This window comes from Sturnira hondurensis, unplaced genomic scaffold (genome assembly GCF_014824575.4).
Source record: "Sturnira hondurensis isolate 20B ecotype Veracruz unplaced genomic scaffold, ASM1482457v3 Scaffold0021214, whole genome shotgun sequence".
Lineage (NCBI taxonomy): Eukaryota > Metazoa > Chordata > Mammalia > Chiroptera > Phyllostomidae > Sturnira > Sturnira hondurensis.
The window spans coordinates 51896-63941 of record NW_028093845.1 but is presented as its reverse complement, the minus strand read 5'-3'; the positions used below and the strand labels follow the sequence as shown (position 1 = coordinate 63941).

Sequence of the window (12046 nt, the reverse complement as noted above, 5' to 3'; positions counted from 1 at the left end):
TCCCAATTTTTCACTCTCATCTTTGGTTCTGTCTACCAATGGTAAGCTCTTCACATGGAAACCTATTTTTCTCCAAGAGACAATTTACCTGTTTGAACTGATATCTGCTTAAACAGACAACGGCAAATCTAAACCAATTACCCCTCTGCAAAGACGCATACACATACACACACATACACACATTCACAGGCCTACACACTAACACAAACATGCACAAAATGACACAGACAGACATATGGACTCGTTCCAAATCTTTACTTTTTTTGTAGTATCTGTTGAATTTATTCAGTATAACCACAGAAGTATTGTCTTCATGCTATCACACACAGGCACAAACACAGACACAGTACAATGTCCATATTTAGCCCAAGCACTTTCTTTCTGAGATTCACTTATACGTCTTCATATGCCACAGCCCATCATTTAAATAATGGATATTTTCAATGCCAATCCCTTTGTTGACTTTCTCAATATCTTCTGCAGACATCTTCATAACTCCAACACACAGGGCATGCTGTTTTCCTTCTGCCATGATTGCAACAACCGTATCCACTGCAGCAGGGTAAAGCTTGGCTCCGGGAGAGGTTAAGCCGGGACACATGATATTTGCTCCACTGAGTACAAATTTGATAGCTCCTTTATCAACTTGCTGACGTGGCAGGATAAAAGGGTATTTGTGTAGGAGCCGTAAAGTTGGGTAAAAAGGCCCTTCTCTTTGTCTAAAAAATAGCAACTCTCCGTTTACTGTAAGAATTTCTATATGTTCGTGGCATCGCACTATTTTGACCGGATCTTTCTTAGGCATGATTTGATTAAGCCATGGTTCAATGCCTGGAAACTGTTCTATCAACTGGTTCTTAATACCCTTAATAACTGACGTTTTCAACTGGATGCAGTTGGACACATTTTCTTTTTCATCAAATTTCTTGAACATGATCCAACGTTACTGGGGCGACAGTAGGGAAAGTCCCGGAATGAGAAATGAAGTGAATTTGCGAAGGTCCGCGAAGGAGCTTACCGGAGGAAGGCCGGCGGAGACGGTCGCAGTTGCTGTCGTGAACCGGAATGGAACGTGCTTTACGGCTCTTCGTAAAACCTTCTTCCGGTTTTCGGAAATCCGTGGTGCTTTAGCTCGCCGGTTTTGGCTACGGATTCCTCTCCTCCTCGGGTAGGTAAGAGGGCGGGGCTTAAAAAGGAAGAAGAGTTAGAGCAATCATTCTTGTTGCAGGAAAATGAAAGTGGAGAGAGCCTGTCGTTTATTTTAAGTTTGGGGAAGCCGAATCAACATCCAGTTACCCAAGCCAGAACCAGGGGGCGACTTCTACCTGATGGGCCTTTTCTAAATACGTCACTACAACGGGTCGAGCCCTGTTCCCTGGTCGTCTCCGGCATCTCACAATCTTCCGCTGCGATCACGCTGCCTGACATTGTTGCGCTCAGGTCCAAGTAACTGCAAGCAGTTACCGCTTGTCATCGCTGAAAGCAGTTGCCGCTTGTCATCGCTGAATGCCACTTTGTCCCTTCCGAGCTCTCACCACCTGCACCCAAAGAGGAAAGGGTTTGCGGTCAGAAAGGATGCAAATATTGGATTTCAATCCAACATTTTTAAACATAATGAAACTCATTTTACAGCGTAGAATACGGTGCCCCAGGTCCTCCTGAAAAGAAAGTGCATTCTGTTTTGTTTGGTTTCAGTGCTCTATACATGCCGGTGATGCCCCACTGGTGGATAAAGTTGTTAAGCTGTTTTCTTTCTTTACTGATTTTCTACTAATTAATATCAATTACTGATAAGCATATTGAAACTATGAGTGTGGTTCTGTCTCTCTTTACAGTTCTATCAAGTTTTGGATTCATATATTTAGAAGCTTCATTTATTAGGTCCATACCTATTTAAGATTAATATGGAAGTCAAGTCACCCTGTTAATTAGGATTTTACCCGTATAGATTTTAGTTATACTAAGAAGTGTGAGGTCCACGAGGACAGAAACTGTATTTTATCTCTTCTTTCACCAAGCACAAGGTCTGTTTCATGCTACATGCTACATACACACTAAGTGCCTGATAAAAGAATAAAAGAATGCTGCCTGTTAAGATCCTACCCCTTTCTTTCCCTGCCAGTGTTATGAAAAAAAAAAGAGGGCAAATCCTTGCTATCTGGACACTTCTCTCCCCAATAAACACATGCTTGGTTTGGGAAGTATACACTGTGGCTGGAATTAGAACAGGTGCTGGATATACAATGGAAAGATAACATACATTCCCCCATTCTTGAGAGTTTACAGCACATGAAGGTGGTGTGTGTAATCTCCCCATCCTCAAGATAAAATTGTATATTAGTCTGGGTTCTTTTGCACTGTCTACTTATATGTAACTGTGTGTGTGTGTGTGTTTACTTCTAAGAAATTGGCTCACACGATTATGGAGGCTGAGAAATCTCAACATCAGCAGTTAATCTGGAGACTCAGGAGAACCAATGGTGTCATTCAGTCTCAGTCCAAAGGCCTGAGAAACAGGAGAGCTAATGGTACATTCTAGTCTGAGTCCAAGTCAGAAGACCCCACCCCAAAAGTTGTCAGGCAGGAAGAATTCATTCATATTCAGGGGACAGTCAGCTTTTTTATTCTATTCAGGGCTTCAGCTCTTTGGAGATCTGTCCACATTAGAAAGGGCAACCTGCTTTACTCTACTAACTGATATGTTAATCTCATCCAGAAACACCCAGAAAAATATTCAAACAACTATCTGGGCACCCCATGGACCAGTCAAGTTGACAATAAAGATAACCCTCCCCAGGGTAGACCATCTTAAATGAGGCAATATAGAGTGGGAATGTTTATGTGTGGTGACTCTAGAACCTAGGAAAGATTCCTGCTCCATCACTTAATAGATTGAAATCCTGGAAGTTACTGAATGTGTCTGTGTTTCAGTTAATTCATCATGAATGTCTGGTTAGCAGGAATGCCCGTTTCCTGGGGATGGAGGTGAGAATTGCTTGAATTAATATTTAGGACAATAGGATTTTAAGTGTTTCACACAGCTATTATTAAATTAACATGAACACAGTTCCATGAATATTTTAATACTGTCTTCATACAGGAGATAGTTCAGCTGGCCCCATATTTGAGCTTTTCTATTTCTGGCTGGGTTTCTGATCTGCCTCCCTGTGATTTCAGTCAGTTTCAGCCTGTGAGGGGTCACATATTTCTAGACACATCTCTGGTTATTTTATAAGCAACTAACCTTGCGCATTATGTATGGGTTTATGTGCTAAACTCACAGGATGATTCTTCTTCTTTCATTCTCAGGGTTGTCCCATTCTTATGTATGAAGTTAGTACTGTGTGTGCAGCATAAACAGAATGTCATAGAAATTCAAGAGAGGAAAAGTCATTACTGGCTAGAATTGGGTGACCTGTCTGTAGATGACTGATAGTTTAATCAGAAATTATCTCATTTGGAACTGGCTATTGGAGAAATGCTTAAGGGAATTTTTTTTAATGAAGCTGTTTTAGACAAAGAACTCTAAAAGTGTGGTCATGGAAAAATCTGTTTGAAGTCAGTAATCATTTTTATCTGAAATCATGCTCAACTCTATACAATGTAACTTTTCCAAGGTAAACTTTCTCTGGGCCCACAAACATCTATTTTCTGTCTACCATGAAAGGGCACTAAACTATAGTTTCTGCATCAATATTCTTCAGTTAAAAATTAAAAACACGTTTTTTTTAGTTTGGCTAAAAACCCACCTTCTCTAAAATGGGACCTGGTTCTTGATCTTTATAGAAGAACCTAGGTGTTTTAGGCTGGTATATATTAACATGAATAAATTTGATACCTAAATGTTTCTTAAATTAAAATATTAAAATATACTACCAAGTTATCCTGGTGAAATAACTTAAAATCAAAAGAAAGGGGACAGTGAAGGCACTAAACTCAGTGTTTTAAGCCTGGGTGTCCTAAGTTTTATTAACATCCTTTAAAATTACTTTATTTTCTCATGATGTCAATAATATTGTACATACTTCACACTGTATACATGAGAAATTTAAAAATACAGTATATAAGGGAGTTAGTAGTAGGAAACAGTACATTTAAAAGTGTTTATTTATTTGCAAAACACCTTTTGTGCAGTTATAAGGACTAAGATTATACTATGTAGAATCTTTTCAGAAAATTACTGTAGCTTTGCATAATTTACTAAGTCAAACAATTCAATTTTGTTTGTAATCACAAGAGAGTATATAATTGAGATATAGTGGTTATGCTGCACAGTTAAAAAATGAGGGAACTGAGAAAATTCCTGAGGCTCTTCAAATCTCCAAAATTTGAGGCATGATTCACACCACACAACTGAGTTGTATTTTAATTTTTAAAAATGTTTCACCACAATATGGCTTTGTCTGCAGTTTGAGAAATGACCATTAGAGGGCAGGAGAACCAAATTGAAGTCTAGGATTAATAGGTAACTTCTTATCATACAGTTATTTTTCCTCACTCGTATTTCCTAAATAAATAAATGCATTTCTACAGAATCACAAAATATTTCCCAAACTTAGGTGAAGCATATTCTAAATAGGGATTTTTTTTTCTATCTATAAATAACAATAAAACAATTATTTTTAAAAAGATATCTATAACAGCACGTTAGCCCTGCATTTTTGGCCTGCTCAAAGAAATATAAAAATATTTTTCTTACATTGCTTCAATTTATGAGCTATTTTTGGAAATTAAGATTATCTGTGTATTTTAAAAATCACAACATCCAAAATGTTTTTATACCTAATACCTTACTGCTTCCTTCCACAGGTAACACTGCCAAGTTTCTCATCTACCTCAAAAATGTCCTTTGCATACTAAGCATATAGATGTGTGGTTAGAAGGGGGTAGTGTGTTTGTGTGCACAAGGGCATGCCTGGAAGAAACGGTCCCACATAGGAAGAGTGGGCAGGGGTCCCCAGGATCTTAGGGGCTACCATATCCAAAGCAGCCCCATTAGATGATTGAGCCCTGGACTAGGAGGCCGGAGCCCTCCTTTCCTGTCTGGACACCCACCTCACAGCCTGGGCCAGCCCCCACCTCTCCTGGACTCAATTTTACGACTGTAGCATGAGGATTGGAGACGGAACCTTGTGACCCGAGCTGGCCCCTGAGTAGGGGTCGGGGACACATGTCCTCCCTCCACATGTGGACTCTGAGTGGAGCAGCCAGCCTCATATTCGTGGGGGGGGGGGCATGGAGCCGTGGACAGTGTGTGCATGACATGCCATCTCATGCCATGCATAATGTACCAATGGTTCCCATCCTTGCCTGTACCACTTGACTCCAGAAGCTGCTGTTCTGAGACCCCATAATCCCTGGAACCGCTGTGTCACCCCACTCCAGCCAGGTGGGCCAGAGCCCCATGGACATGAGAGTCCTGGAATACCCCCTGTCCCACTGTCCTCCCCAGACTATCCCATGAGCCAGCTCTGTGCATGGCTGGGTCAGGAAGTCCTGGAGGCAGCAGTGGACACTGAATCCAGGCAGGGAGAAACTCAGGCCACCCCTCTGCCTTTCTTGATGCCCCCTCCCTGTTCTCTATAGCAGGACCCCAAGACATGAGTTCCAGCCTGTCTCGTAGTGTAATGGGGCAGGAAGGAACCCTGGAAGGAAGAGGCCCCACAATGAGAGCAGAGTGAATGGTGGGGGTAATAACTGTTATGAGGGAATATCACTCCCCATGTTCAGTGAATTCACTCCATTTTGTAGATGGGCAGTGGTGCCAGAGCTCAAGGCTTCAGCTATAAGTGAGCAAGGTGGAACTGAGGCTCGGCTCCAGGTCAGTTTGATCCCCAAGGTTGTGCCGTTAGAGGCCCAAGGAGCTGGTCCCTGAGCCCAGTCTTGGAGGCGAGTCCATCACAGTTTCAGCAGTGGGGCAATTGGGATAATGGGGAGGCAGGTATTGGGGAAAGGCAGGCAGGGAGCTGTGAGGCGGGTCAGGGCTTGCAGGGTTTCTGGTTAGGAAGGCTCTAGGGAGGCTGGAGTGGAGGCTGAACTGGGAGGCCAAAAGGACCAAGCCATACAGAGCCCTGAATGCCAGACAAGGGGTCAGAGGTCACAGCAGGTGGAGGGTGTGCAGGAAACACAATCCAGGTAGTCTTACCAGTATCTGAAAGCTGAGTGAAGCGCATAGTTATCCACCCCCACCAAAGCACGGGTCCCAAAGAGCTTCCCAGGGGTGAGGAGAACAGACCTGCCTCAGTGTCCTCATGTATAGTGGAGGGCTGTGGTAGTTGCCCCCATGATGAGATGTGCTGCCTGGAAGGGCCAGAACTGGGTACTTGTCAAAGTAACTATTCAGGAGAGGCCCAAGTGAGGGGACCATCCCACCCATAGAGATCACCAGGGTGCTCTTGTCCACATTGCTGTTGACCTCTGTCCAGGCTGACAGGGATGAAGCAGCACTGCACAGCTGCTGGATATGAAACAACAGTGAGGAGGTGGAGTTGCAGTCAGAAGCACAGTGCTGGTGGCTGTATGTGGCAGTCAAGGGCATGGTAGAAGCTGACAAGAAGATGCTGCCGGAGGTCAAACTGATGCTATACATTTAGGGGGGTCTAGAAGGAGGTTGACTCTCAGAACAAGGATGGTAAGTGATGCAGACCCCAGCCAGCAGGGTCCATGTGTTGTGGCTGTGACAAACGAATTCACACAGACTACAGAATTCCTGTGGAGAAAAAGGGATGGCATGGCCACTCTCTAAGTGAGAGAGAAGGCCCCGACCCCTCCCTGGACAGACTTTTATTGTTTTTCTGTGTACATTACATTGAAGATAGTTGTCATTTACTACCCACAGATTTGCTTTAGGTGGTTACCTTTTATAGACAATAAAGGAGAGGATGTGCTAATTACATCAAAAAAGAAGGATATTTGCAAGTGCAAAGGGAAAAGTGGTTGAACTGGTTACACTCCATACTTGGGAGATTTAGCTCAGATTTTAGGAAGTTACTTTAAAGATATGCAGTGAGCATTTTCTGTTTCAATTCAGGGTGAGGAAGTTTTAGCAAAAGCAAGCCTCACAGCAGCCTAGGTACAATGCAGGCCTGATTCCCCATGGAGAAAACCTATCTGTGGGCATGGGTCTGTGTACCAACCTTGCTCCCTACTGGCCTTTCCAAGTAGGAGCTGGGCCACATTCCCCATACCATGTGGGTAAGTTCCTTATAGGTAAGGTCAGCAGAAGTCCCAGACTCTGCAGGGTACCATCTGCCAAGGTGCAGCATCTGGGACTTTTAGAAACTAGGGCTTCTTGGCTCATTTTATGAATGCTGATTGGAGAACACTGGCACTGAGAGAGGTTCCATGGCAGTGGTGACAGAGGACTCCAGGAAAAGGCTCGTGTTGATCTTCAGAGCAGGAGGAGCCAGCTGAGTGCTCACTGAACACACCAGCAAGTCCCCTCTGTGAGGTAGGACTATATCTTTAATGGTCACAGGATTTGGAGTGGGAGCTGCTGCTGGTCCTGGGCTTTCCTTTGGGGTCCTTGTGGCTCAATGGAAGGGCTGGCTGTGCAGTGGTCAGGCCCACTGGTAGAGTGGGTGCCCTCGGGTACAGGGGGCAGTGACCCACACCCAGGAAGACACAAGGGAAGTGCACAGAGGACAGGGCTGCACTCCCGTGCCAGCATTCCTTGGCAAAAGTAAGCTGGTCTTTTGGATCCCAGAGGGCAGAAGGCACCCAAGGCTCTGAGTGCCTATGGGGGTTCAAATGAGTTGTAGACCAGCTGGTGTCTTATATATGACACATGTTTTCAACAGCCAAGAGAACTTCAGGGCAAAAGTGGAATCTGAGGGTGGCCTGAGCTGGCAGTTGGGGCAGAAAATGCCCTAGTAGTCTAGTCTACTCCAGTCAGTAAGTGCTTACATGCCTGACAACCCAGACCCTAGAGAATACAGCTCTGTGCCTGACTAGTGCCAGGGGCTGAGTAGAAGATGCCCTTGTCAAACTAGAAAAAGAAGAGGAAAGTAAAACAGAAGTTAGCAGAAGGAAAAAATAATAAGAATTAGAGAAGGGATAAATGGAATAGATAACAGATGAGCATTCAGGAAAACAATTCAAGTAAAAGTTCCTTCTTGGATGACTTGGCTGGTGTAGCTCAGCGGACTAAGCACAGGCCTGTGAACCAAAGGGTCACAGTGCAATTCCCAGTCAGGGCACATGCCTGGATTGCAGGCTAGGTCCCCAGCAAGGGGCTCACAAGAGGCAACCACACATTGATATTTTTCCCTCTCTCCTTCTGTATCGCTCCTTCCCTTACCCTCTCTCTAAAAATAAATAAATTCTTTTTTTAAAAGTTCCTTCTTGGAAAGATGTACAAAATTGACAAATATTTAGTTAGATCGCCTAAGGAAAGAGAGAAGGCTCAAATTACTAAAATCAGAAATAATGGGTCATTAATGACTCTACATAAAGAAAAAAGATTACTAAGAGAAATACTAAAAACAATGATATGCCCTTAGATTAATTAAGCTAGATTAAATGTGCAAATTCCTAGAAGCCCACAAACTACCAAACCTGACTCAAGAATAAATGGAAAATCTAAATAAGACCATAATAGTCAAAAGATTGAGTAAGTTATGAGAAACTTCCCAACAACAGTGGAAAACAGAGAACTTCTATGGTTAGTTCTCCCAAATATTTTAGAAGCTATGACACCAATCATTCTCATATATCCATAAAAAGGTGTAAGAGGGAGGAATACTTTAAAATTGTTTTCCTATGTTTATTGATTTTAGAAAGAGAAACACTGATGTGATAGAGAAACCATCAATTGGTTGCCTCCCATAAACACTCCAACCAGGGAACAAACCCTAGGTATGTGCCCTGACTGGAATTTGAACCCCCAACATTTTGGTGTATGGGATGCTGCTCCAACCAACTGAGCCACACAAGCTGGGGTGTGGAAGAAATACTTTTTAACTCATTATATGGTGCCACCATTCTACACTGATACCATAGCAAAGACCTCAAAAGAAAGGGAAACTACAGGCCAAGAATCATTATGAATAAAGATGCAACAATCCTCAACAAAATACTAGCAAAGAGAATCAAGTAGCGTATTGACAGGGATATATATCATGATCAAGTGCAATTTGTTCAAGGAATGCAAGGGTTGTTCAAGTAGGTAAACCAACCAATGTAATGCACCATATCAATAAGATGAAGGAATAAAAACCACATGATCATCTGTAACAAAGTACAAAACCATGATAAGAGAGCTCAATAAAACAGAAATAGAAGATAATTTTCTCAACATGATAAAGAATATTTATGAAAACATAAAACCTACCGTCATACCCAATGGTGAAAGACTGAAAGCTTTCTCTCTGCAAACAGGAACAATACAAGGATGCCCTTTCCCTCCACTTTATTTCAATATATTAAAGGAAGTTAGACCAGAACAAGCAGGCAAGACAAAGAAATAAAAAAGACACCAGAATTGGAAAGGAAGGTGAAAGAATCTCTGTTTAGAAATGGCTTGAGCTTCTATGTAGAAAATGTTAAGGAATAAAAAAAAAAACTGTTGAAGCCAATCAACATTTTCAGCAAAGTTTCAATAGAGAAGATCGATACATACAGGTCAATGGAATACAATGGAGAGTCAAGCATTAAATCTATATATATACAGTTAATTGATTTTCAAGGTTGGTAACAGGATCATTATATGAGACAAAAAACCTCTTCATTTTTTTCTTTGAGAGAGGGGAGAAGAGGGACAGATGGAGAGAAACATTGATGTGAGAGAGAATATCGATCAGTTGTCTCTCATATGTGCCTCAACTGTGGACCAAACCCATAAACCAGGCATGTGTCCTGACTGAGAATTGAACCAGCAACCTTTCACTTTGTGGGACAATGCCCAACCACCAAAGCCATACTGGTCATGGCCAAAAACAGTCTTTTCAACAAATCGTGCCATAAAAATTTGATATTTACATGCAAAAAGAACAATGTTGGAGCTCTACTCTAACACCATATGAAACTTTGACTCAAAATGAATCAAAGACCAAAATTTAAGGGTTAAAAGAATAACACTATTAGATTGAACCATAGGGACAAATCATGACCATCGATTTCCCAGTGATTTCTTATATATGACTCCAAAGGAAAAAGCAACAAAAGAAAAAAACATAAATGGAAATTCATCAAAATTAAAATTGTTTTTTTAAATGTATTGATTATGCTATTAGAGTTGTCCCATTTTCCCCTCTTCACTCTGCTCCACCCTGCACACCCTCTCCCACCCACACCCCCCCCCTTTAGTTCATGTCCATGGGTCATACTTATAAATTCTTTAGCTTCTACATTTCCTATACTATTCTTGCCCTCCCCCTGTCTATTTTTTACCTACCATCTATGCTACTTACTCTCTGTATCTTTCCCCCCCTCCTCCCATTCCCCTGTTGCTAACCCTCCATGTCTTCTCCATTTCTGTGGTTCTGTTCCTATTCTGGTTTGCTTAGTTTGTTTTTGTTTTTGTTTTAGATGTGGTTGTTAATAATTGTGAGTTTGCTGTCATTTTACTGTACATTATTTTTATCTTTTTCTTAGGTAAGTCCCTTTAACATTTCATATAGTAAGGGCTTGGCAATGATGGAGTCCTTTAACTTGAATATATCTGTGAAGCACTCTATCTGCCCTTCCATTCTAAATGAAATCTTTGCTGGATAGAGCAATCTTGAATGTAAGGCCTTGCCTTTCATGACTTGGAATACTTCTTTCCAGCCCCTTCTTGCCTGCAAGGTCTCTTTTGAGAAATCAGCTGGCAGTCTGATGGGAACTCCTTTGTAGGTACCTATCTCCTTATCTCTTGCTGCTTCTAGGATTCTGTCCATTTTAATCTTGGGTAATGTAATTATGATGTGCCTTGGTGTGTTCCTCCTGGGTCCGACTTCTTTGGGACTCTCTTGAGCTTCCTGGACTTCCTGGAACTCTATTTCCTTTGCCAGATTGGTGAAGTTCTCCTTTATTATTTGTTCAAATAACTTTTCCACGTGTTGCTCTTTCTCTTCCCCTCTGGTACCCCTATAATCTGGATGTTGGAATGTTTAAAGATGTCCTGGGGGTTCCTAAGCCTCTCCTCATTTTTTGAATTCTCATTTCCTGCTGCCCTGTGTGCCCAGGCTCCGCCAGCCACCACTTTTTTTTTTGCCAGGACTCCTCTCCACCTAGCCGCTGACTCCACGCCTTCTACTGGTCTGGATGAATGTGTCTACTTTAACTCCTTGGTTTTTGGACTTCAATACAGTTCAATTTTCTGTCAGTACTGGTTGTTTTTTTGTTTCTAAAATTTTGTTATCCTTATTTTGGTTGTGCAAGAAGGCACAGTATGTCTACCTATGCCTCCATCTTGGCCAGAAGTCCAAAATTAAAATTGTTTTGAGTGAAAGGACACTCTCAAGAGATTTAGAAGAGAACCCACAGAATGGGAGAAAATATCTAGAATATACAAATAATTCCTATAATTCAACAACAAAAACACAAACAGTCCAATTAAAAATGGATAAAGTACTTCAATACATATTTGCCCAAAGAATGTACACAAACGCCAACACATGTGAAGACAGAACAAACAAAATATCAAAAACTATGATGAGGTAACACTTCATACCCACTAAGAAGGTTGTAAATTAAAAACAGGAAATAACTATTGGAAATGTTGAGGAATTTGCAGTATTATACCTTGCTGATAGCAATGTACAATGGTGGTGTAGCTGTGGGAAACAGGCTAGTAGTTCCTCAAAAAAGTTCAGTGTGGCATTGCCAATGGACCTGGCACCCAGCAATTCCAATTCAGCCTATGTACCCAAAATAAATTAATACAGGTATTCAAACAATTACCTGTATGCCTGTTCTCAGCAGTACTATTCACAGTATCTGAAAAATAGACATGATGCAAATCTCCATCTGATGAATGGATAAAGTCATATGTACATATAATGGAACATTAGCCAAAAAAATCATGAGACATTAATACATGCTACAATGTAGATGAACCTTGAAA

The 12046-nt window shown here is 41.8% G+C and overlaps 1 protein-coding gene across 1 annotated transcript; it reads right to left on the bottom strand.

Moving 5' to 3' along the window:
* Window positions 1-237: 237 nt before the first annotated feature.
* On the bottom strand, window positions 238-1300 carry LOC118977161 (malignant T-cell-amplified sequence 1-like). Its single transcript, XM_037031937.1, has one exon. The coding sequence runs from the start codon at window positions 932-934 to the stop codon at window positions 389-391; it is 546 nt and encodes a 181-aa protein (XP_036887832.1). The 5' UTR covers window positions 935-1300; the 3' UTR covers window positions 238-388.
* Window positions 1301-12046: the final 10746 nt, after the last annotated feature.